Source organism: Falco naumanni, chromosome 8 (assembly GCF_017639655.2).
Source record: "Falco naumanni isolate bFalNau1 chromosome 8, bFalNau1.pat, whole genome shotgun sequence".
Lineage (NCBI taxonomy): Eukaryota > Metazoa > Chordata > Aves > Falconiformes > Falconidae > Falco > Falco naumanni.
In genome coordinates, this window is record NC_054061.1 from 23938574 (window position 1) to 23965143 (window position 26570).

The window sequence follows — 26570 nt, forward strand, 5'->3', positions numbered from 1 at the left end:
TTTTTTTTCTTTGTGTGCTGATGTCTGATCTCTGCAACCTGAAAGTTATCAGCTGGATTCTGTAAAAGGCATATCAATTAAAATGTGATCGCAAATAATAGATTTTTGGAAGCAAATTATTATGTATGTTTGAAGGCTTAATAGTAATAATTAAATGTTGAGAAGTTATAAGGACAGTATAAGGCCGCTGTCATGTTAATTTTATAGCAACTCAGAAACCTGTATCTTTAATTAAATCTTAACAGTAAGTGTATTATTATAGTTTATTAAATATATTTGATCCTTATAAAGAGAGGGTTATTTCTCGTTAATATTAGTGAAGAGTGTTTTTTTTAAAAAAAAACTTACTTAACCTTTATTTATGGTTCTAACACAATTCTCTATAAAGTTTAATGTAAGAATCCATGGTATTGGCCCCAGAATTGCTTTTACAGTGAGGTTTTTTTGACTGAAAATTATAGAGAAATTTAGAGGGTTTATTATTAGAAATACTTAATATGAGTAACTGGTATTTAGAGGTGATATATAGTATCTTAACTTCTATTTCAGTACAAGTACAAAGAAGGCTATCGCAAGCAGCTGGGCCACCATATCGGAGCCCGTAACATAGAGGATGATCCGAAGATGATGTGGTCAATGCACGTAGCCAAGATCCAGAGTGACAGGGAGTACAAGAAAGCCTTTGAGAAGACCAAGACACACTTTAGTAGCCCAGTGGACATGCTGGGAATTGTGTTGGCCAAGAAATGTCAGGAGCTGGTCAGTGACATTGATTACCGCCACTATCTGCATCAGTGGACCTGTCTGCCGGACCAGAATGATGTTATCCATGCTAAGAAGGCCTATGATCTCCAGAGTGATGTAAGCTCTTTGCAATTTAATTTTTGGTGAGAAATGTATTAGATATTTTACATAGGCGAATGAGGCCATAACATACCAATGTGGTAGAGCCAAATTTTCAATACTTATTTTTAAGTTTCATGGCTAACTGAAACTCCGATCTCCAACTGTATATGCTAACTAATTGACATAAATTAAATAAATTAAATAACTAACTAACAGAAATTAAATTCTGTAATTCCAGAATTTGGGCTATTTATCAATTACCATTCTGTGAAAATTCAATAATGGTTTCACCCTTAATGTAGATGAAATGCAGTTATTTTTTCTTAGATTTTATTCAGGATTTTGAACTTATTTTAATTAAAATTTGATAGTGAGTTCACTTAACTTTGAAAAGATGCACTCTGTAGATTGTATTATTATTATTAGAATTACCTATGGGGTTTTTTTTGTAATAGAACTGCTACAGGTCTGACCTTGAATGGTTAAAGGGCATTGGTTGGGTCCCAATTGGTTCCTTGGAAGTTGAAAAAGCCAAGAAGGCAGGAGAGATCTTGAGTGACAAAATATACCGTCAGCCTCCAGACACAATCAAGTTCACTAGCGTCACTGATTCTCTAGGGATGGTCTTAGCCAAGCAGAATGCAGAGACGATGAATAAGGTGAGTCTTGATTTGTTTAGGTAACATGTCAGCAGTCTCTGCCTAAGCTCTGGTAACAGGTCTAGAAATATAACAGTCACAAGTAATGCTAAATTTCAGAGATGATGCATTTCCAAATGGTGTGCTCTGCTTATTTCAGTCAAAACTATTAGGCCATGTAATGGAAGGCTCAACTTCATCATGATATTCTGCATATGTTTTAATCTGTTCTTTCACATGTCTGTGCATTAAGCATTAATAATCCTTAAGTAATGTGGCAATTTTCTAAGTATTGTTAAATTTCCTCAGATAATTATCTTTTTAGTAATCGTATCTCTACCTGATTAAATATGTAACCATTTATTCATGCTGTATTTCTTACAATTTTACATAGTATGCTCTGTTGTACTTGTTTAATGAGATATTAATTTGTTTTGGATTGTAATACTAATCTCTTCCTGTATTCTTAGCGTTTATACACTGAAGCATGGAACAAAGATAAGACCATGGTTCATGTCATGCCTGACACACCAGAAATCCTGCTAGCTAAACAAAACCAAGTAAACTACAGTCAGGTGAGTAAAACTGAAGAAATGAGAGAATTAAACAATTTCTTACAAGTACAATTTTGTCATCTCTGACTTTTAATTAATATTATAATGTTGTTGTGTTGTTTATTTTCACAAATTGACAGCTCCATTGCTAAAATCAGAGTTGTTCTTTCACTAGAATTTACCTCCTGGGTATATAATTGGGCTTTAGAATATGTTATCTGCCATAAATAAGAAATCATTTCTATAGCAAGGTATGGAAATAAATAATTTAACTTTCAGAATATTTCTTTCTTTGCCTTCCCTAAATGATTTCCAGTTTCCAAACATCAACAATACAATTATAAGTTCTTTGAAATCTGCATTTTTTAATTTTATTTTCTAGAGAAGATAGAGCTATGTTCAGATATTTAAGTTGTCTAAACATTTATTCTTTAGGGTCTTAATTTGTTTTATTGCACAGACGTGCTTAACTGAATTGTAATATTTTTTTTTTAAACAAACATGAATATTTTTTCCTCACAGAAAATGTACAAATTAGCTTTGGAGGAATCGAAGAAGAAGGGTCATGATTTGCGTTTTGATGCCATTCCTATTCAAGCTGCCAGAGCATCCAGAGAGATTGCCAGTGATGTAAGCATTTTTTTTTTTTATCCTGTCTGTATGGATTTGATAATGGAAAAGAATCAGAATGTATATTCATTTGTTTGTTAATGTAATATCTTAAGTTTATAGAATAGGTAATACTGGAATCCAGTGATTCTAATGCATGCGTTTACTACATGAAAGGAGTTAAATAGACAGTATTTTATGCCTGAGGTATATATCACACTAATAAATACAGAAAATGAGGATTATTTCTATGCCCCCTGTAATAGTTCCATTAATGTCCATGGATGTTCAAGCAGGGTACTCAGTAAGGCCTATGAGTCTATGCTAGCGTTAGTCAAATTAATTTCTGATTCAAAATAGGAAATACTTTAAAATCTTTCCCCAAAATAGATATATTAGTAAATCAGTTCTAAAAGTTCTGAATTGTTGTCTTTTCCTGAAGAAAAAATAGTTTTGTTTAAGTGTCATATTGAAATTCATGATGTGTGAATATAAAAAACAGGAAAAAAACCCCATAATGACTGACAAGTTTTGCTTCTGGGATGAGGAAATATCACTATCAGACAGAGTAAAACAGCTTTTTATGCTCCTTGTTTTTCTATGATGATTAATATTTAACTGTTAGTATTAAGACCAACTCAGACTGTCTTCATCAAGGTGTTTTGTAATAAATTTCTAAAATAAGTGAATCTTTACAATTAATCTTAATAGTAAAAGAATGTGGAATATCAAACTTTTTAGTAAGGATGTGACATTAAGTGTTTAGTTAATTAAGTGTGATATAGTTACATAAAAAAATCAGAGATAATGATTTCTGTAATAAAAATCCTTTTTATGTGAAAACTACTAAAAGAGTAGAAAGACCTAAACCATATTTTTCTCTAAACAAAATACTAATGATTATGTTAAACTGTGTGAATTATTTATAATTATTTATAAATTTATAAATATACCATGTGAATATGAATGTACATTATTTCAGTACAAGTACAAAGAAGGCTATCGCAAGCAGCTGGGCCACCATATCGGAGCCCGTAACATAGAGGATGATCCGAAGATGATGTGGTCAATGCACGTAGCCAAGATCCAGAGTGACAGGGAGTACAAGAAAGCCTTTGAGAAGACCAAGACACACTTTAGTAGCCCAGTGGACATGCTGGGAATTGTGTTGGCCAAGAAATGTCAGGAGCTGGTCAGTGACATTGATTACCGCCACTATCTGCATCAGTGGATCTGTCTGCCGGACCAGAACGATGTTATCCATGCCAAGAAGGCCTATGATCTACAGAGTGATGTGAGTAAATAATTGAATTTTTAATACATAATTCAATATATTTGGTCTTGTGCAATATAATTTTTTAAAGATATATAATATGCCTTAATCACCTCGGACATGTTGATAAAGGTGAAATGTTTAATATTCCAACATCAAGTTTATGTTTAATCCTATTTTCTCAGCCTGAGGTGTAATATGTGTGTAACTCTGGTATTTGTGGAATTCTTCAATAACTTCAATAACTTCATTCTTTTTTTTTTATTATTATTATTATTTTACTGTATCTTCTAAAATAACAATTTTTCACAAACCCATATCCTACTGCTATGCAGAAATATATACAATTTTTCATATAGATTAGGATGTGCTTATTTATAATTATTTTAATATTTGATCACACTTACACATACATAATGAACTTTCAATTTTTTTTCAGGCTGTTTACAAATCAGACCTGGAATGGCTGAGGGGTATCGGATGGGTTCCTATTGGTTCCATGGAAGTTGAGAAAGCCAAGAAAGCTGGAGAAATCCTGAGTGAAAGGAAATATCGTCAACCAGCAGACCAAATTAAATTTACCAGTGTGACAGATTCTTTGGCCATGGTCTTAGCCAAACAAAATGCTGAGATAATGAACAAGGTGAGGGTGGTGGGTTTTTTTTCAAAATCACTAGCATTACTAGCTAGTAGAACTTGTTTGTGAGGTGAAAAATGCAATACAAAATAAGGCTAAACACTTTCATTGTGGACTTAAACAAAATGAATGTCCAAATTCAGCTTTTGCATAGGAAAGCGCTTATCTGAGGGCTCTGTCCAACATGAACACTGGTTAAAAATGTCTGAAAAAAAATCACCTAAATCACATCTTTTTCAAGAGTAATATTAAAAATTCTGGTGAATTTCCCTCTTCCATCTAAACTGAAATCCTATTTTTACATGTCTGTTTGGAATGGTTTTCCTATTTTGTTAATGCTCCTTTACTATACAAAGTTATTCTCTGACAAAACAGGCTTAATTTTTTGTGGTTCTTAAGCAATACTGTGAAATCTGCAGAAACTACGTTCCAGCAAGGTGTTATGGTATGTCCAGAGGTGGTGGTGCCATGACCATGCTATAAGATAGGATGTAGCAGAATATTGAGGCTTTTACTGCAGCTGCTATAATGATGTATTGTTAACTGAATGTCATACTGCATGATGAACAACCTATGAGGAAATAGCAGATGTTATCTGGAAGTGCAGCTTCTGCAATTTATCTCAGACCTGCAGGACGCAAGACACAAAGTATCTACTCCTTCTCTTTAATAAGAAACATCAATCAAAAAACTTGCACAGTTACGGCAGAATAATGACTATAGTTTTCCTCCTACAGCAGTTTTCCAGCAATCCTAAATCAATCAATTGCTGTGCCAACTTAGCCTGAGAAATAATGAGGAAGGACAAAGTTTCCTCCTTGATCTTTGCTATGTCTGGTTATTTAAAGCTTGCTTGAGCTAGCCTTCACAGTTTGTAAAGTACTTTCTTTGGATAAATGTGTTAGTTTTGTTATATATACATAGATAGATATAGATATATCTTGTTCTGCTTCAAGATTAGTTTTCTTTTATATCACAGATATATTTTTGATAAATATTACTTTCAAATTTGCAGTCTTTCCATCATGACACATATAAAGAAATTTTTTTAAAGGGATGTGTTTTCCTGTCTCCTAGCGTTTATACACAGAAGCCTGGGATGCAGACAAAACGTCTATTCATGTCATGCCTGACACACCGTCAATTTTGCTAGCGAAGGCCAATGCAGCTAATGTCAGCCATGTAAGAACTTTTAAACATATACTAAAGTAATGGAAATTCAGAAATGAAGTAAGCGTTTCTTTAACTGTAAAGATAGTCTAAAACATGCATTCATTACAATTTTAAGAAAAAACAATGAAAAGTAGAAATTCTATTTCTCAGAATATTAAGAAGCCATTTTCTGTCATCTTTTGTATAGAAACTTTATGTAGAAGCCTGGGAAGAGGCAAAAAAGAAGGGTTATGACATGAGAGCTGATGCAATTCCAATCCGAAGTGCAAAGGCATCAAGAGATATTGCAAGTGAAGTATGTTCTTCCTTTACATTTGTTTTCAGTCAGCTTGAGAAACAAGAGTAAAGTAATAACGTATGTACAATGTTGAAAAAACGTGATACATCAGACCCATCTTGAAAGCCTACTAACAAAGAATTCACTTCTGAAAGAAAATGGGCAACAGTTTCCAAAAGGAGCATTAAATTATAAATCCTGACATTAAGCATATATTAGAAAATAATTAACTATAATGAAAATAAACAGAAGGTGTGGAACAAGAATGTGTTAGGCATTTCTGAAGTCTAAATGAGTATATTTCATAACACTACAAATAATATTTGTAATCTATACCAATATGAAATAATGAGAAATTAATCTTAGATTCATTATTTCTTTTAATACTACTTTTTTGCATTTCTAGTACAAGTACAAAGAAGCACATGAGAAGCAGAAAGGCCACTACATCGGGTGCCGAACTGCCCAGGAGGACCCCAAGCTGTCGTGGGCTGCGCGTGCCATGTTGCTGCAGAACGACCGAATTTACAGGAAGGCGTACCATGACTCCAAGTCCCAGGTCCACATACCAGTCGATGCGATGTCAGTGCGGGCAGCCAAGGAGTGCCAGACACTAGTCAGTGATGTTGACTACCGCCAGTACTTCCACCAGTGGACCTGCCTGCCTGACCAGAATGACGTGATCCATGCAAGGAAGGCCTATGACCTACAGAGTGATGTGAGTGAGAGTAACTGTAGAAAAGCCTTATGACAGATGTGTGAGGCTGTTTCTTAGTGACAATCCTAAGATTATCAATAATCTTAGGATTGCAAATAGCCTTTCAAATGCACGTTCATGAGCCTGCAGTCAGTCCTGACATGTTTCTTTTAATTCATCTGGATGACCCTTTCCAAATCAGTAGTATTTTTGTCCCAGGGGCCAGAAACATTCCAGGCTGTTCATAAAGAAGCTATTTTTTTTGGTCTGCTGTAGAATGTAGCTTGCAGACTGCTTGCAGATCACACCACTGGTCTGCATGTAACAAGTGCCTTTAAAAGACTGGTAATTTTGTTGCTGTGCAAAAAAGGCATTCAGCTGTGTGTGGGAAGGACCTGGTACACCACAGTCTCCTTGACTGCTTGCGTGTAACTGTACGAGGAGCAGCCTGGGGAAAGGCTTGTACAAAACCTCTCTGCACATAATGTTGTTGCAGCAACATGAGTAACCCTTGGTTTATTCACAGAACGTGTACAAGTCAGACCTGGAATGGTTGCGAGGCATTGGGTGGTTGACAGAAGGTTCTGTGGATGTGGTCAAAGCAAAGAAAGCCCAGGAACTCCTGAATGAAAGGCTGTACCGCACACGGCCAGACGAGCTGAAATTCACCAGCATTACTGACACGCCAGATGTTGTCCAGGCTAAGATCAATGCTTTGCAGATCAGTGACGTAAGCTTACCTTTCGTTTACCTTTGATTTATGTGATGACATTTCTTTTCTTTGTGGTGGAGAGTAGAATTTCTACCCTGGGAATGACTAAATGGAAACCATTGCAAATCAGAATTACCAAAGAATTCCTGTTGGTTGCATTTTTCCAGTGTTCAAACCATAATGAAATGTGATGATGCGTTCTTTCTCCACAGCATCTGTATCGTGAAGCCTGGGATAAAGATAAGACGCAGATTACCATGCCTTCTGATACTCCTGTAATGCTGCAGTCCAAAGTCAACGCTCTCAACATCAGCAATGTAAGAGAATAGAATCATTATGCATATGTAGTGTTATAAAATTGAGAGTGACAATTGTTCTTCCAGGTTTTGGCCTGTGTCTTCTAGATTTTGCTGTAAATGGTTTTGTACTGATGCCATCCTCTAATGTGCTTTTAAAAGTAGATTACATCTAGGGACAGTTTAGGCAGAGTGAGTTTTTGATGGACCAGTGAGCACTGTTTATCAATCAGACAATTATTAAGCAAGTAGGCCCGAGGTGTTGACCTGAAATATATGCCATTGTATTCCCTCATCCATGTGAATGTGAAATTGATGAAACTGCTTTCATGGAACATGCCAGCACTGATAACTTTTGTCCTAAACTGCATAGATTCCTGAGGGAATGACTCACAGAGTTGCCTGCCTTGCAGGACAGGTTGTGTGTTTGTGAGCAAGCTCCAAAATTCAGTGTGCGATTCCATGCAGTTCCTTCTCTGTTTGACAAAACTGGCAAATACTTTCGTGGAGTTGTTTTTTGAGTCTGTAGGCTCATCAGCCCTGACCTGTTTTGCAGATCTGTGTTGTTTCGCTCACTGGTTCAATGGCACTAACACACTGGAGATGCTGCAAAGCTAGAAACATTTCCCATTTTGCATTTTCAGCAGAACTTGACTGGGGCTTTGCCTGGAAACTCTATTTACTCCCAGTCCTTCTTGATGTTGATAGTATGTTAAATATTTTTCAAAAGTATCTGATGTGATTGAATTAGACGTGAAATATTTCAAGTGCAATTACAACAGACATTTCACTTCCCCTGTTTTTTTCTTGCTTGTGCTTTGATTAATGTGGTTTTTCTGAGTTCCTTATAGTCTGACCTGCAATGGCATTCAGTTTCTGAATTTTCAGAGTCATGAAAAATGAACTAAAAAGTGCATCATTTACCCACTTGTACTAATGAATAACTAACTAATAAAAGTTGCCAGCTGGGCTGACCAAGCTTCTGTGGACTGAGATGCCACCAAAGAAGGAGCCCTCATGTTCTTAGGCTTGATGACCTGCACAGGTTGGGTGCCTCTAGATACAGGAAGGCACTTTGGTTTCTGTTCAGTCTTGTAAATGGACTGAGCCTCTCTGCCTACACTCACTGTCTTGGTAGGACTAAAAATGGCTGGTAAAGAAAGAAGCCTCTAGTGGCAGTCAGGAAGCTTCATAACTGAAGTAGGGTCTGGGTATGTTTTTTAAGTAGAACAGATGCTTTGTCCCCAGTAGCTCTGACCCTGCAATCAGGTGTGTGTGAGCAGAATCTCTGTTGAACGGTCACACAAAATTCAATGTTAGCTGTGGAGGTGTACACTCCTGTCAGCTGGATGCCTGCTTGAGGCCTATGTGGTGAGCTCATACATGCGGTCAGCAGTAGTCTGTTAGAGGGGATGTAGTGATGTGTTTTCAGGAATATTTCAACTGCCTCTTTGTGGGTTTGATCTTGTACCTACTTTGAGTAATGAGTTTTCTCTTAAGACACTTGCCAGGATCATTATTGTAACCCTGCTAGTTACAGGGGGCAAAGAGAGCACCCAAGCTGTTAGTTCCAAGAGAGCAGGTTTTAAGAAAAGGCATTGGTATCAGAGAGTCTTGATGGTGCATAACAAGGGTGATAAATTTTCTTTGCAGAAACACTATCAGAAGGATTGGGATGAGGCCAAGGCGAAAAGCTATGACATGAGAGCTGATGCCATTCCCATCAAACATGCCAAGGCTTCCAGAGACATTGCTAGTGAGGTACAGTCTTCTCTTAGTCTGGTTGCTGTGTTTGCCTCTTTGTGTGTCCAGCTCAGCAGAACTAAGTGAAGTTTGGTTCACCTAGAAGTCCTGTATGGTTTTGTGCCCCTGTGTTATTTTAAAGCCTGTTGTGAACAATTCTTTCTTTCTGCAGCTTGAAGCTGCCTATTGTAAGTGCTCTGTGAATAAGAGGATGTGATATATTTAAGAGACTGCTCTTTGTACTGGGTAACAAAGTGAGTTTTCAGACACCAAACAACAATTTAAAGCTGATCAGGGCGGGGCTGTGATTGTGCTTGCTGCTGAGTTCTTGCAATTCCTGTAATCACCACTATCAAATATTTTTTCTAAAGATGTGAAATGCAGCTGGTGCTCAGAGTGGTCTTACAGAGCACAAGGGTGTCTGCTTCAGTACTATTTTTCATTGTTTACGTGTGTTAAGAAAAACCAGAGGTATTTTTAAAAAATCATGGGTGACTTCTGGAATATCTTTTTTGGGAGCTTGAGGACCTGACTTTTGAGTGGACCAGAGCTTTATCTGTGCTAAGGCAGAACCTCTGGGAAACGTGTCAAAGGGGGGACAACGTAGGAAGCTGAAAAGCTTTTGTTTGTTTGTCATGTTCATGTGAGCTGTACATGACTGTTAATGTTGTTTCTGCATTTCTAGTACAAGTACAAAGAAACGCATGAGAAGCAGAAAGGCCACTACATCGGGTGCCGAACTGCCCAGGAGGACCCCAAGCTGTCGTGGGCTGCGCGTGCCATGTTGCTGCAGAACGACCGAATTTACAGGAAGGCGTACCATGACTCCAAGTCCCAGGTCCACATACCAGTCGATGCGATGTCAGTGCGGGCAGCCAAGGAGTGCCAGACACTAGTCAGTGATGTTGACTACCGCCAGTACTTCCACCAGTGGACCTGCCTGCCTGACCAGAATGACGTGATCCATGCAAGGAAGGCCTATGACCTACAGAGTGATGTGAGTGAGAGTAACTGTAGAAAAGCCTTATGACAGATGTGTGAGGCTGTTTCTTAGTGACAATCCTAAGATTATCAATAATCTTAGGATTGCAAATAGCCTTTCAAATGCACGTTCATGAGCCTGCAGTCAGTCCTGACATGTTTCTTTTAATTCATCTGGATGACCCTTTCCAAATCAGTAGTATTTTTGTCCCAGGGGCCAGAAACATTCCAGGCTGTTCATAAAGAAGCTATTTTTTTTGGTCTGCTGTAGAATGTAGCTTGCAGACTGCTTGCAGATCACACCACTGGTCTGCATGTAACAAGTGCCTTTAAAAGACTGGTAATTTTGTTGCTGTGCAAAAAAGGCATTCAGCTGTGTGTGGGAAGGACCTGGTACACCACAGTCTCCTTGACTGCTTGCGTGTAACTGTACGAGGAGCAGCCTGGGGAAAGGCTTGTACAAAACCTCTCTGCACATAATGTTGTTGCAGCAACATGAGTAACCCTTGGTTTATTCACAGAACGTGTACAAGTCAGACCTGGAATGGTTGCGAGGCATTGGGTGGTTGACAGAAGGTTCTGTGGATGTGGTCAAAGCAAAGAAAGCCCAGGAACTCCTGAATGAAAGGCTGTACCGCACACGGCCAGACGAGCTGAAATTCACCAGCATTACTGACACGCCAGATGTTGTCCAGGCTAAGATCAATGCTTTGCAGATCAGTGACGTAAGCTTACCTTTCGTTTACCTTTGATTTATGTGATGACATTTCTTTTCTTTGTGGTGGAGAGTAGAATTTCTACCCTGGGAATGACTAAATGGAAACCATTGCAAATCAGAATTACCAAAGAATTCCTGTTGGTTGCATTTTTCCAGTGTTCAAACCATAATGAAATGTGATGATGCGTTCTTTCTCCGCAGCATCTGTATCGTGAAGCCTGGGATAAAGATAAGACGCAGATTACCATGCCTTCTGATACTCCTGTAATGCTGCAGTCCAAAGTCAATGCTCTCAACATCAGCAATGTAAGAGAATAGAATCATTATGCATGTGAATCATTATTAAAATAAAAATGTGACAATAGTTAGTTCCATAGTATGTTTTAAGAAAAGGCATTGGTATCAGAGAGTCTTGATGGTGCATAACAATGGTGATCAATTTTCTTTGCAGAAACACTATCAGAAGGATTGGGATGAGGCCAAGGCAAAAAGCTATGACATGAGAGCTGATGCCATTCCCATCAAACATGCCAAGGCTTCCAGAGACATTGCTAGTGAGGTACAGTCTTCTCTTAGTCTGGTTGCTGTGTTTGCCTCTTTGTGTGTCCAGCTCAGCAGAAAGAAGTTAAGTTCAGGTCAAAGGGTTGAAAGCTGAGGCCATAGAAGGGCTTTTGTTTGTCATGTTCATGTGAGCTATACATGACTGTTAATGTTGTTTCTGCATTTCTAGTACAAGTACAAAGAAACGCATGAGAAGCAGAAAGGCCACTACATCGGGTGCCGAACTGCCCAGGAGGACCCCAAGCTGTCGTGGGCTGCGCGTGCCATGTTGCTGCAGAACGACCGAATTTACAGGAAGGCGTACCATGACTCCAAGTCCCAGGTCCACATACCAGTCGATGCGATGTCAGTGCGGGCAGCCAAGGAGTGCCAGACACTAGTCAGTGATGTTGACTACCGCCAGTACTTCCACCAGTGGACCTGCCTGCCTGACCAGAATGACGTGATCCATGCAAGGAAGGCCTATGACCTACAGAGTGATGTGCGTATGCATAGAGATATAGTTGTTACTACTGCTGCTGTTTAATACAGCCTTATTTTGATGGTTTGATATTATACAGTCAAAAAGGATTCTTCAGTTTCATGTTACTGCTTTTATCTGCTCTTTTTTATTCTTCAAAAAGTTTTGGTAATACCTCTGAATTTTATAAAAGCTTTACTTAGTATCTGCTGTGGTACATATGCTTTTGTAGTATTGTGATTTGAAGAGTATGGAGGATTTGTCTATCTGATGGGTCATATGAAATAGCATTGTTTCCTGCTTTGGAATCAGGTGGCTTTTAATATTCCTGTCAATTTGGAAATTTATTTAATTGCAAGAAAACTGTTTGATAGCAGGTAAGATGTTTTAGTGGCTGATTTCAAAGTGGGAGGAGTCCATGCAGCTGATTTCCTTCCTTGGTTTTGCTGCTTATTAGACAACATCAGTCACTCTTCCTTTGTTTCAATGAGCTTCAGAGGTGAGATTCATGTTCCTTGCAGAAGGATTTGCTTGATTAAAACTTAAATAATGTTGCCTGATACCACTTCAGGAATTACGCCAGTTAGCTCTAGTCCCCATTGCCTCTATAAACGTTTTTTCCTCTCCTTTTTGTCAGATAGCCTGGTGGGTGGCCTGGTTTTTTGTTTAGACTTGTAAATTGTTGAAGTGACTAGAGGAATAAGTATTTTGGAGGGGATGGGAACATTCTTTAAAGATCTTAATACTTTACTCTCATTAATAGCAATTCTTTTCAGTTGTTTCCCCTATATTTAACTTCAAAAGTTTCAGAATGTGTTGTTTAAGAAATGAACTATTTAAAACCTGGTTGCCAGATTGTATTCTACTTATGGCACTGAACACTTCTTGTATGAAAAGGATTAATCTAGCTCTAGCTGATTTTACATTTTCTAAAACATGTACTACTTGGTATAGTTTGAAGTGATTAACACAATGTTTTCCTTTTCTGACCATATCTGATACAGGCTGTCTATAAATCAGACCTAGAGTGGCTCCGTGGAATTGGCTGGTTGCCTAATGACTCTCCAGATGTTAAGAGAGTGAAGCATGCCCAAGATCTCCTGAGTGATAATGTTTATCGTACACCTATTGAAAGCCTGAAATATACCAGTATTGTTGATACTCCAGATGTTCTTCTAGCTAAAGCGAATGCCGAACAAATCAGCATTGTATGTTACAGTGTTCCTAAAATTGTTTTGAGGCTATAAACAGTTAAAGAGAAATCTCACTGCTAAAATATAAAATTGATATAAAATACCACTGTATTTTAAGTCAAATTTAATGCTTTTCCAGACATTTTATTTTTAAAAGATGCCAATTCAGGCAAGATTTATGGGATCTTATGTTATTGACAAGTGACATTCCATAATTACAATATCATAAAATGAACTATTTCAACAGCCAAAATACAAAGAAGCCTGGGAGAATGACAAGACTATGATCCATATGACATCAGACACACCTGAAATCAACCTAGCCAAGACTAATGCTGCTAATTATAGCCAGGTATGCTTATCATTCTATTTTCTACATTTCTATAAAATAGTATGAGTATCCTGTGATTTTTAACATTCTAAGATGTTACTTACAAAGTTGAAGATCAAGACACATAGACCTCATGGAAGTCTGTCCTCATACAGGGCTCACAACAGTCCCTTCCCTCTACTGAGTATTCTTAAAGTATTTAGACATTTTAAAACAAATGCTTGCATACAGCTGTTAAAAATTTATTAATTTCATGCACCATGGAGATACTGTTTTGTTGAAATGGATGGAAGCCCAAGGCATATAAATATTTTCTAAACCTTTACAAACACCCTTCTATGCAGTATAGGTTGCAAAACTGGTGTTACAGATAATGCACATGTTTGAAAGGCAGTAAGATTTGCAGCAGTATTTATGGCTAGGAGCAGGAGTAATGCACAAAAAATTGTCACACTATTTCAGAAAACAAATGACAGTAAACTGTGCATTTCTTTAATGGCAAATGCCAGAGTATTTAGCATATGCGTGACATCTTGCTGTCTTTTCAGAAACTGTATAAAGAAGCTTGGGATGAGTTGAAGATGAGTTACGATTTGAGAGCGGATGCAATCCCAATCAAGGCAGCCAAAGCTTCTAGAGAAATTGCTAGTGATGTAAGTTCCAAAAGAGGCATCTACCTCTTCGCATGCTTTAAGAGCTATTTCATGATAACTGTTAGTAATGGTGATCTTTGCTCTTTACCCAGTATAAATACAAACTGGATCATGAGAAGCAGAAGGGGCATTATGTTGGAGTTCCAAATGCAAAAGCAGATACAAAAATGGAGTTTGCCCTCAGCGTAGGCAAAGTTCAGAGTGAACTGGAATACAAGAAACACTTCGCCAAATGGAAGACACAGTGCCACCTACCAGTAGACATGCTATCTATCCTAGCAGCTAAACATGGTCAGTCTTTGGCCAGTGATGTTGATTACCGTCATTACTTGCATCAGTGGATCTGTCTTCCAGATCAGAATGATGTCATACAGGCTCGGAAAGCCTACGATCTTCAGAGTGATGTAAGTTAACGTGAACACTTAGCTTAACTTATTACTGTATTTCTCTTCTTAGTCTGCTTCAGCTCAGAGTAGTGGGAATCTGCTGAATTCAGTGAATGAGCTTTGCTGTTTATTAAGAACGCAAAGTATACGCCACTGTTATATTTTGCCATTTGAGGTGTGATAAATTCAGATATAGTGCTCAGGTTAGAATTACTGCTCTCTTTTTAAACAGTGGAAGTAAGTGCCATTATTTATGAATCTTGCTGGATTGTACAGGGAACAGTAGCTAACAGCATGGACCCTATTATTTTTTCCCAGGCTATTTACAAGTCTGATTTAGAATGGCTGCGGGGAATTGGATGGTTACCAAATGATTCTGTTGGAATCAACCATGTCAAATATGCTGGAGATCTTTTGAATGAGGTAACAAAATATTTTTCAATACTAAAATTTTCTTAAGGCTACTTGTAATTTCAAGTCTTTTAATGGCTAAATACATCAATATTTTATAAAATAAAAAAAGTACAACTGGAGTATATCCATAGCATTCACTGTGTATGGAGAGTTTTTCTTTCCATGTAAACTTTCTTCTTTTGTCTATGTATTCAGAATTGCTGTGTTAGCTATAAAATGTTCCAGTATAATCTGACTGTTCATCTTTTCTGTTCCATAGAGAAAGTACCGCACAAAAGCTGAAACTCTTCCCTTTACTCCAGTGGCAGACAGAGTTGATTATATCACAGCAAAGAACAGTGGCGAAATTCTCAGTGATGTAAGTTTGCTAGCATGTTTCCGGGCTGTTAACTTGGTGTGTATATTTACATAGAAGGTTTTTCTTTTTAAAAGGATATTATTTTACCTTTAAAAAAAAAAAATGCCAAAAAATTCTTGATCAGTCTCTGGGAATTCTGTGAATGTATGACATAAATATGAACAGAACTTCACTAGCTCATCTCCATCACTTATGAGGGAAGAAGCTTCTCAAGCAGAATAACATCTTTCCTAGACATGTGAAAAGCTAGTGGTAGTTCTGCCACCAGTCCTTTCTTTCAGTCTTGGCTGATAGCATTGGTGATCATGTGTGCAAATAGCCACTTGCATTCTGGCAACCATAATGCTTAATCCTTCTCACTTTTGCCAATATGAATTTACAATTTTTAGTTAACTACTGTTACACTACTGTGTAACAATAAACACGAGCAAAACTGGTGTGCTGTCAGCTTGCCATTCTTTGTATGTTTTTGAAGGCTAGTTTGTAAGGAGCTGGGCTGTGAACATGAAATTACAACCCACTCTCAGTTCACGAGTTTCTTTTTCTTGCTAACATGTATTAAAGAACAGGCCAAGCTAAACACTTACATTATTAACTCAAACACCCGTAAAAGGCTGGCAGTAACAGTGATACAGTTGAATTGCATGTCATACTGCCATGCAACCACATACACACAGTTGGGCAGGGCATGTCCTGTGTAGGACATGGAACATGTCTCAATGTAGATACTTGTGGTTGAGAGATGCTAGAATGTTGCATTCACATAGAGATCATGCTGAGTAAAGACATTTGCTCTTAAAAAGCTTAAAATCTATTGCCCTTGTTCAAATGCTTCTTCCTTGGCTATTTGCTTTACATCCCTGAAGACCAAACAGGTGGCATAACTTGGACTTCTGAAGTTTCTTCCCTGTCCCTGCACCTGCCTTGGAACAAGTTTTCAAAATTTTCTCTGATAAATGTTGTAATTTCTTGTCTTGTATGATTTCCTTTTTTAAAAAATACCCATTTGGATGTATATTTAATGTGTTTATCTAATATCCTTGCAAGTTCAGGGGTTTATATGTTATTTCATGCATAAAATATGGGTCTTGGTATTGTTTTCCCAATTTTGTCATGGTGCTGCAAGGCAGTAATTTCTTTCTCTGTTCTAGGTTAAATACCACAAAGCATGGAATGAGGTCAAGTCAAATTATACTCTAACAGATACACCACAGCTAGATATGGCCCGAGAGGCAGCCAGAATTCTTAATCAGGTGTGTGATCTCTCCTTGACAATTTCTATTCACATTAAATAACTCTTCTGAGGAATTTAGAAAACTTGCCTTTTTAAGAACATCCTAAAGGAAGGATTTGTTATCCTTATACTTTACTATAGATTACTATAGATTAATATAAGGTAGCAACTATCATTATAGTAGTTTTGAATTCCTCCTCCCTTTTATTTTCTACAGAATTTGTACAAGGAAAGTTGGGAGAAAGAAAAAGCCACTGGTTACCTCTTGCCTCCTGACACTGTGCAGATCTGTCACGCCAAACACTCAAATGATGTCCAAAGTGAGGTAATAATATTTCTCATTAGGAAGGCAAGTGCTTGGAAGCCTGGAAATGTTAAAGGTCTTGAAAGTTCAACAACAGACAGAAAGCTTTCCCTTCAGGAAAGATTTCCATCGCTTTTCATGACCCCTGAAGTCCCCTCTCCTCTAAACAATTCAGCCATCTTTGTTATTACAGGTTTTACAGTTATCTGTGCTGGAAGGTCAGATTCTCCCTTCCACCACCACTTTCTCCAGAAACAGTCCTTTCAAAGTCAACTCAGGTGGACTTCCATATTTTATAGATGCTAAATAATTGAAGTGATAATACAATTATAATATATAGCTCTGATTTAACTTTTTGGCATATTATAGAGGCTTCCTCCTTGAAAAACTGTAAGATGGTATGCATGTTACGTTTTAAACTTATGCATAATGTATGTTGAAAATATTGCGTGACTATTTGTTTGAATATACATTTTATCAAAAGTGTGATGTAAATACCTTAAATAAGCATCCACTCTTCAGACAGTCTCAAATAATTTGTTACAAAGATGAGGCTAAATGCACTTATTAGCAAAAAATTTTTAACAAGGCTTTCCTCTTGTGTTGAAAGTACTGTTTACTGAAAAATGGTAGCCTATCAGTCTAGAAATTTGTAGTGGAAGGACTAGACGAAGTAACATTATTGTTTGTGTCCTATTATCTGGTGATGTACTGAAAACCTAAGACTGCAGTTGACAACTCCCTGTCTCATCTGTTCTTTGTGTTGACAAAACCATAGCTGTTCACAGGTTAAAAACAGAACAGATATAATCAGTGCTGATTTTGTATATGTTTCTCCCCTCTTCCATCAGCTTAAATATAAAGCTGACTATGTCAAGCAAAGAGGTCACTATGTTGGAGTCGCCAGTATGAGAGATGATCCAAAACTGGTGTGGTTTGAGCATGCAGGCGAGATCCAGAATGACAGATTGTACAAATCAGACTATCACAAAACAAAGTCCAAAATTCACATCCCTCCGGATATGGTGTCCGTTGTAGCAGCAAAGGAATGTCAGACCTTGGTCAGCGATATCGACTACCGCCAATACCTGCATGAATGGACATGCCATCCTGACCAAAATGACTGTATTCAGGCAAGGAAGGCCTATGATCTGCAAAGTGATGTAAGTGTTATTACACACATACTGTGTCATTTCCACTTAGTTTGGTCTAAGTGTAGTGTTCATATTATGTAAGACATAAAAATGTCATGCTAAATTATTTCTTTTCTTATTATCTTTTATGATTTAGAATATTTATAAATCAGATTTGGAATGGCTTCGTGGCTGTGGTTGGATTCCTCTGGATTCAGTGGAACATAAGAAAGTTAAGAATGCACAAGAATTGATAAATAAGGTAAGAGAAAATATTTTAGCAGTTTGTGATTAGCTCATCTTTCTCATGCACAGTGTTTAAGTATTTAATCTCTTTACAGAGAGCATATACGAAAGAAGCCCTTGATAACTTTTCCAATTATACCAGCGTGGTTGACACTCCTGACATTGTTTTGGCAAAGATTAACTCTGTCAATCAGAGTGATGTACGTACTTTTTTTTAAAATAGAAACTGTTGTATTACTAGAATCAGTAGATGACTTAATTGGTTTTGCTAAACTGAGTTTAGCCTTGTGTGTGTGTATGCACATGCATGCGTCATTAATAATAGACTTTTGTTGGTATAAATAAGTTTAGTAAGAAGTGACATAAATGAGCAACACAATACTGCTATCCAAAATAATTTAGTATTTTTTCTGTAGAAGAATATAGCATGTCTGTTATTTAAAGTTTACCTAAACTTTGCTTACAGTAGTTCAAAACTAAATCTTGTTCTTGGTGAACAAGTTAGTTGTGTAGTGCTAGTGGAGCTAGTGGTGTTGCTACTAAACTGTATTTGCTGATCAGCATGTTTAACTTCACTAGAATAATGTATGAATTTTGTTGTGTGACATATTTATTGATGACATTTGTCTGTGTACTATAGTGGTTGGAATGTGCTACGCAATGTTATTGAGGATATGATAACATAACAAAAAATTAATGTCTACTTTTAATAGATGGACTAATTGGGATAATTTATTTCTCCTGGGGAATTAACATTGTATTTTATTTTTTTTTGTAGCTAAAATACAAAGAAACGTTTAACCTTGAGAAAGGCCAATATATTGGGTCTGATGATACTCCTGCACTGAACCATGCCAGAGACATGTCCTTACTATACAGTGATGTAAGATTCAATAAATAGCTAAGCTTTAATTTGTTTGTTCTGAAAGCAACACAATGTGGAGTGGACTTCAGAAAACTGTTCTGTTTCTGTCTGCTGGGAGGCTCTGGGAAAGTTATTTAATCTCTGTTTTCTTCAGTTTTTCCCACTTTGGATCATTGGGATAAGGATAATTTCCTTCCTTACTGAACTGATCTTAAAGCACTGCTGTGTGGGGTGTTTGGAAGTAGCAGTAGCAGAATTTGTGTGACAAAAATATTTTAATTGCCATCCAGCAGTATCTTCCCAGACTCCGATGAAATCTACATTTATTTTGTAATGAGAAAAATCATAGATGGTTTACATTATTAAGCAGTTACTTTTGAGTAGACTCACTAGTTTTAATGGGAAATCTATTTTTTGAAAACATTAAGTGACTACTCATTCATATGAGTAGGTGCTTTGTGATTTGGTCTGAAGGTAAAATAATATAAATTAAATAAATAAATATACTTAATATTTAACAAAATATAACATATTAGAAAAGTGCCACTGGCACATAATGTTCTTATAATAAACAATATCATTACTGGAAGATTTTTCATAATTTTGAACTTACATCTATAACATTAGCAATGCCAATTTTACACTTCACTTTTAAACAAGAGTTCATATATATATTTTGGATACTTTTATTACTCTTCCAGATGAGAAATGTTGAATTCCAAATATAGTAAAGAAAGTAGAGATCAGCTCAAATTTGTGCTCAGGTACCTTCCTGAATGGGAACACTTACTCTGTTTGCCTTACACTGAATAAGTGTTCAGAATGAACATTCTTTGTTTACTTTATTGGAACACATCGTGGAATACAGAGCTACTCAATAAAAATAGCCATATTCCATGTGTGTATAAATGGCAGAGTCAGGTTTCTTGGGAGGTATAATGGATATTTTATCAAAACCTGTATATGTTGTGTTTGTCTAGAAACGCTATAAAAATGCTTGGGAAGTTAGCAAGCCCATTGGGTATACTTTGGATGAGAAATATGTTCCACTTGTTGGAGCGAAGCATGCCAACTACATAAATAGTGAGGTTAGTATGAATTTTCCATTCTTTCTCTTTTTTTTTCCTTTTTTCCTGTATGTTGTTAGAATGGACTTTCAAATTTCCTCATAAATGTTTTGCAGCTTAAATATAAGGAAATATATGAGAAGCTGAAAGGCCATTACCTGGCTGGGAAGGAGATTGGTGATTTCCCCGGTGTCATTCATTCACTAGCATTCCAGAAAATGAGGAGTGCGGTAAGGAGAATTAGTCTTGCTATAGTATTTTCCATTTTCTTTATTTTAGTGCGACATATTTAAACATAAATAGTGCAATGCTTAATAACATCAGTAAAAGTGTTTTCAACATGCTGATGTTTCCTGAATGATTATTTTGTATGTAGATTTAATAATTGAACTTGAAATTATTTAGGACATTAAGAAGTGGTTTGTTTAGCTATTACACATAGTAGAATAGGGAAAAAAAACTTTTCTCTATTTCAGTTTAAAAATCTGAGCCATAAGAAATAACGCATGGCTTGGGATTCTTTTGCTGTACAAAGAAAAAAGTGTTAATTTTGAATGGAAATAGGAATTTAAGAACTAGAAAAGTAAAATGCACGCTTGGTGTTTGTTATTATCACTACTCACATATAGCATGTCACGCAGGGCATAAAGTTAGTATAATCCCAAGTATTCTTCATTCATAGGGAGATTTAACTAGATTAAAAACATATTTGTAACATGAGACCTTTCTTATCTTGAAGTCTTGTTAATTTTCTCACCACCTGTTAAATCTGCTAATGAAGGTCATTCTTGTCCTTCTAAAACCTCATCAGAGTAAATGGTGATTAGTACTGAAGTTAAGATTTTGTCCTTTTGAATCCCATGGGAGTTTAGCTACTAAATCCAGAAAGCATGCCTCAGATTATGCTATAATCTGTATCCTACTAAAGTCAAAATTATGCAGAAAAACACTATTCTCTCTTCTTAGCTTTTCCCCACTCTTTCCTTTTTAGTTGGCATATAGAAAGAATTATGAAGACACCAAAGCAAATGTTCATATTCCAAGTGACATGATGAATCATGTGCTAGCAAAGAAGTGCCAATATATCCTCAGTGATCTTGAATATCGAACTTACTTCCATCAGTGGAGCTGTTCACCTGAAGAAAATGATGTTATTCAAGCCAAAAAAGCCCAGGAAATTTTGAGTGATGTATGTGTTTCCTTTATTTGTTTGACATTTTAGTAGCCTTTCATGTAATTTTTTTTCCAAGGTATTTAAATATAAAATACATTCCAATATTTTCCATGGTATTTAAATATGAAATTAATAGCCATGGTCTTAGATTGCTTAGTAGCATAGCAAAAATTACATTTTCAGTTTTCTTTGGGACATTTTAATGGTCTCCTTATGGATTATTCATTTGTAAATCAGAAGATTTTAAAGTCAGCATTTATGTAACCTTCCCAGTGGTCACTGCTATCAACATTTAATCTCTTTTTGACTGGATGAGACTGTATAGAATGCTTGCCATCTGGCACATGCAGAGAAGAGATGTGGATGTGCCATGGTACAGTCAGAATGTTGCTGCACTTCAGCGATCATTATGTATTGTAATTGGGAATGCTGTAATTTGCAAAGGGACCAGGACAGTGTCCGCAATCCTCCTGGATCCAATGGGTCTGGAAAAGGCTTTTCTTTGTTCATTTGGGGTTGTATCACCCCACAGAATATAGGCTGAGGGAGTGGCACACTGAACCACAACACTTTTTCATATTATATAGTCAACAATATCTCAACTTGGGCAAACCAACCTTCCTAATAAAATCTGATGATGTGTTAATTGCCTGGCCTACTATTATGCTTTAGTATTTGGTCTAGTTTCCCGTGCAAATCCAGTGGGTAAAAAATCATTCTGTCAAACCGTAAGATGGGCTAGTCTTTTCTGTGCTCATATTTACACTTCCAAATAGATTGTAATTACTGAATGAGCCTGGTTCAGATTCAGTGGTAACCTTCTGCACTGACTTTGCATGAGTGGAAGGTAATGAACATTGAGAAGAAACAAGTACTACTTTCTTCAAGGAGAAGGAAAATTTCTTCCTGACTTAATAGTCTGTTTTCTTCCATATAGGTGGTATATAAAGATGACTTAAATTGGCTGAAGGGACTTGGATGTTATGTCTGGGATACTCCACAAATCCTGCATGCTAAAAAATCGTATGACCTCCAGAGCCAAGTAAGCACATTTTCCTCAAATAAGTAAATATCCACAAGATTTTTTTCTTCCATTTATGATTCACTGGGATTGACAGCTGTCCTAGTCCAGAGCAGAATGAAGTGATTCCTATCACATTGGAAATATTTTGTTCAAACTATTATAATATACTCTTACAGTTTCATCTGTAGAGACATGACCGGTTTTATTATTGAAGGAGCAGAAAAATTGGAAGAATAGAAGGACAGCAAGGTTATGTTTTTTAACAGTGAGAAGACAAAGCATTGTCTTTCTGTATGCCCTTCTGTGCACAAGATACCTCAGTGAGACATTTGTGTTGGGAAAATAGTTGTCTTTCACCTTGCTGATTGTACTCTTGGCCTGCTAGATGCTATACAGTAATGTACAATTTTCATTATTCCTTAGTTCAAACTGGCTGTATATTAAGTATTTCTTTCCTGTGGCTTTTCACTTTTAAAGTAGGACTTAACTGGGCCATAATCCTGGGCTTCAGTTGTCCAGAATTGGTTTTAAAGGAAGCTGGCAGAGGATTTCCTGGTCATTTTCATCATTTATGTTTTCTTGTGTTTTGTTTCCTTAGATAAAATATACAGCTGCAGGAAAAGAGAATCTGCAGAACTTTGGTGTTGTTACTGACACACCTCTCTATGTGACTGCTGTGCAGAGCGGTGTAAATGCTAGTGATGTGAGTCTCCCCATTTGTTCTATTGAGACTTTAACCCCTGCTCCTTCTGAGAACTGAAACAAGTTACCTGAATGTTTCATCTTACAGGTGAAATACAAGCAAGAGTACCACAAAACTAAGGACAAGTATACAACTGTGACTGAAACAGTGGATTCTGAGAGAGTTCAAAATTTGAAACATCTCTTTAGCAATGTAAGTGTTTCTGCATATTATTTTTTTTCTGCTAAGGTGCTACTGTGTGAGATTGTTTTATTTAGTTTGTTCACGCTGAAGATAAATATCCAAACATGGAGCTTATCAAAGCCAGTGATAACTCTGTGGATGCTTGAGCATGGGGAAGGTGCTGCATTTTAGGCAGAGCGCATGTTTTCTAGCTGTAGTTCCAGTCTTGTCAAAATACATGCATTGATAAATGGATTCCCTGAAGAAAATTGCACCTGAATAAAGTTAAGACCTTGTATGAGAATGGACATGAATAGTTAGAAAGCATTTGTCACTCTTTATGTGCACTGTCAAGATTAAACTAGTGTACAGCCTCTTGATATTAAGTAATAATTATGATGTATAAATAAAAACAGAAAGGCTTTTGATTTCTATTGGTTGTTGGTTATTACCCAGGAGAATAATTATGCCACTCAGACTTTCTATTTTCCCGTAGAATCTCTACAAGGAAGCCTGGGAAAAAGTGAAAGCAACTGGCTATATAATGCCCACTGATGCTGTATCCCTAGCACGTGCAAAAGAACTGAAGCATAATGCTAGTATTGTAAGTGAACAAAATAATTTCTTCTTTTTTTTAATTCAGATCATCAATTCTAGGAATAAAAAAGTTTGGGGTTTTTTTAATTATCTTCTGTTTTTAATTTAGATATACTATGTATCTGTTTTCTGTGACAGTCATTTGGATAACAGATAGTCCTTTGCTGCTTCTTTTCATGGAAAGAAATGTCACATTTAATAGTAATAGAAACTGTTTCTTGGAAATGTCTGGTTAGGGTTTTTTTAGTCTCAATTGCAGAAGCATCCAGATCAGAAAAACACCAAATGTCTTCGAATGATGCTTTTCCAAGTACAGAAGTACATAATTTTACACTTTACTGAGCTGAGGCTTACAAGAGCTTACTGCCTTCATGGATACCTTTAAATGAAAGAGCTGGAACAATAAATATTATTCTACATCTATTTATTTTTGATTTTTTCTAGTCAGCTGTTGTGGTTTTTTTTATGGCATGATAGTTATGATGTGCTTTATTTGGCATTTAAAATAAAATAGAAAACCAAGATCCTGCTTTAAAAGGCTTTATCTGCTTGTTGGACTCAACTAAATATTTTGCTTACTGGTGAATTTAGTTCCAAAAATACAGTTGACTCGTTAGTGTCAGCTATTTTTTGCCTTTCTTTGTGTCTGCTTAGGTAAAATACCGAGAAGAATATGACAAGTTTAAAGCACTGTACACGCTACCCAGAGGCGTTGAGGATGATCCTAATACAGCAAGGTGCCTTAGAGTTGGAAAGCTTAATATTGATGTAAGTGATGTTTTCTGATGTGTGTTTTCCTGATAAAACCATACTTACCTCAGAAGAGGCTACTCAAAGAATCCACACACCTTCATTCAGATATCATATTTCCACATGCATTTGGAAGTGTTCAGTATTTGCTAAATTCTATAATACACCTACAAATGTCTTTCCAAGCTTATGACTCAACTGTTAAATTACATGCATGGCTTAAACCCTTAGTGTAATATGTTTATGTATAAAACAGAGCACTGCGTAATTTACTTCCTTTTAACATGTGAGTACAATGAAAATTTGACATATCATATTCTATCGCCCTTGTTAAGGTTCTGCAAATCATTTTTAGAGTAGGCAAGATGTAAATTTTTAGTCATAGCCAAAGTGATTGTTCTCCCACTAAAATTCCATAAAAATATGAATAGTTTTGCTTCAAAATTGTCGACAGTTAATGCTTCAGACTATTTGTCAGCATTATTAATGTACTCTTTTAACTCTTCAGCGTCTGTACAAGGAAGTCTATGAGAAGAATAAAGCCAAAGTCCACATTATTCCAGACATGGTAGACATAATTTCTGCTAAGGATGCACAGAAGAAAGTCAGTGAAATTGATTACCGCACGCATCTCCATGAATGGATTTGTCTACCAGATCTTCAAGTCAATGCCCATGTTCGAAAAGTAACTGATCAAGTCAGTGATGTAAGTTCACAAATCATGTGTTCGTGGCTCACTTTTTTAAAAGATTTTTGCACTGATGCTCTGTCAGAAGAGTTGATTTAGCAAAAACTTAGTTGGAGCAGTCTGAAGCTGCCACTTGAATCGGTTGCATGATGCAGTGCTAAACAACATCTGTATCATTTTTTTTGTAACACTTGGCAGTAAGTGTGTAGTTGAGATGTGACTTAGTATGTGTGATTTCAGTGTTATTGTGTAGGCATTGCATCATAAAATTATGGTTCTATCAGTTCACCTACCCCATCTGTAAATTGTCCTTTATTATTTGGTTGCATAAGATGTGGAAACTTTGGAAGTTTGAGAAAATTCTGGTGGTGTGAAGCTTCTTGTCTTGCAGAGGTCAGCCCGGGAGTAGGCCAGCAATGTATCAGTAAATCATTGTCCAACAGGATATGCAAGTAGCTTCTTAAAAATCATTGTTCAGGTTTTTTTATTTATTTCTTGGCCAAACTGAAGCAATGAAGAAAAATTATTTAAATTCCAGAAGGAATTGTTTCAATTTTGCCAAACCAAACTCAAAAAGTCAAAATATTAGAAACTTTACTTGGCATCATTTGGCAGTTCTGTTTCAGACTGATTTAGCAATAAGGGACTGGATCCTTGTAGAAGACTTACAGATTGCTTCTTTGCTCTGGTACCTTAGGTGGTATACAAGGATGATCTTAACTGGCTGAAAGGCATTGGCTGCTTTGTTTGGGACACTCCTGAAATTCTCCATGCCAAACATGCCTATGATCTTCGCAGTGATGTGAGTGGATACACTGGTTTTACTACTTAGTTTTTTTCACTCTGTTGTATTAAAAGGATGCAGTAGCTTTATTCTACTCTAGGTATAATCTGGAAAACGTTATAAAACCTTGTCTGCTGAAGTATTCATTAAATAACCATATATGGTTATTTAAACTTTGCTGCTCTAGAAGTAGGTATTGTCAAGTTACACCCCATTCAGGAAAGCATTAAGTATATGTTTAAATACTTGTCTTCTCAGAAAAGCACTTATAACAGTAATTCTTCATTTAGAACCCTTGAAGTAAAGAAGAAATTATGCACAATTAATTA

The 26570-nt window shown here is 36.6% G+C and overlaps 1 protein-coding gene across 1 annotated transcript in view; it reads left to right on the top strand.

Moving 5' to 3' along the window:
* The window catches only part of NEB (nebulin), a 131236-nt gene that overhangs the window by 57232 nt on the left and 47434 nt on the right, over nt 1-26570 (top strand). Inside the window, exons 59-97 of the mRNA XM_040602846.1 lie at nt 550-861; nt 1302-1505; nt 1955-2059; nt 2561-2668; nt 3630-3941; nt 4360-4563; nt 5635-5739; nt 5918-6025; nt 6414-6725; nt 7231-7434; nt 7629-7733; nt 9366-9473; nt 10141-10452; nt 10958-11161; nt 11356-11460; nt 11606-11713; nt 11885-12196; nt 13180-13383; nt 13616-13720; nt 14248-14352; nt 14445-14756; nt 15057-15161; nt 15412-15510; nt 16662-16763; nt 16962-17069; nt 17900-18211; nt 18339-18443; nt 18523-18627; nt 19206-19310; nt 20273-20380; nt 20476-20589; nt 21351-21548; nt 22471-22575; nt 23156-23260; nt 23348-23452; nt 23919-24026; nt 24674-24787; nt 25278-25475; nt 26155-26259. Of these exons, the coding sequence (XP_040458780.1) occupies nt 550-861; nt 1302-1505; nt 1955-2059; nt 2561-2668; nt 3630-3941; nt 4360-4563; nt 5635-5739; nt 5918-6025; nt 6414-6725; nt 7231-7434; nt 7629-7733; nt 9366-9473; nt 10141-10452; nt 10958-11161; nt 11356-11460; nt 11606-11713; nt 11885-12196; nt 13180-13383; nt 13616-13720; nt 14248-14352; nt 14445-14756; nt 15057-15161; nt 15412-15510; nt 16662-16763; nt 16962-17069; nt 17900-18211; nt 18339-18443; nt 18523-18627; nt 19206-19310; nt 20273-20380; nt 20476-20589; nt 21351-21548; nt 22471-22575; nt 23156-23260; nt 23348-23452; nt 23919-24026; nt 24674-24787; nt 25278-25475; nt 26155-26259 (6255 nt within the window). The remainder of the gene's footprint in view (nt 1-549; nt 862-1301; nt 1506-1954; nt 2060-2560; nt 2669-3629; nt 3942-4359; nt 4564-5634; nt 5740-5917; nt 6026-6413; nt 6726-7230; nt 7435-7628; nt 7734-9365; nt 9474-10140; nt 10453-10957; nt 11162-11355; nt 11461-11605; nt 11714-11884; nt 12197-13179; nt 13384-13615; nt 13721-14247; nt 14353-14444; nt 14757-15056; nt 15162-15411; nt 15511-16661; nt 16764-16961; nt 17070-17899; nt 18212-18338; nt 18444-18522; nt 18628-19205; nt 19311-20272; nt 20381-20475; nt 20590-21350; nt 21549-22470; nt 22576-23155; nt 23261-23347; nt 23453-23918; nt 24027-24673; nt 24788-25277; nt 25476-26154; nt 26260-26570) is intronic.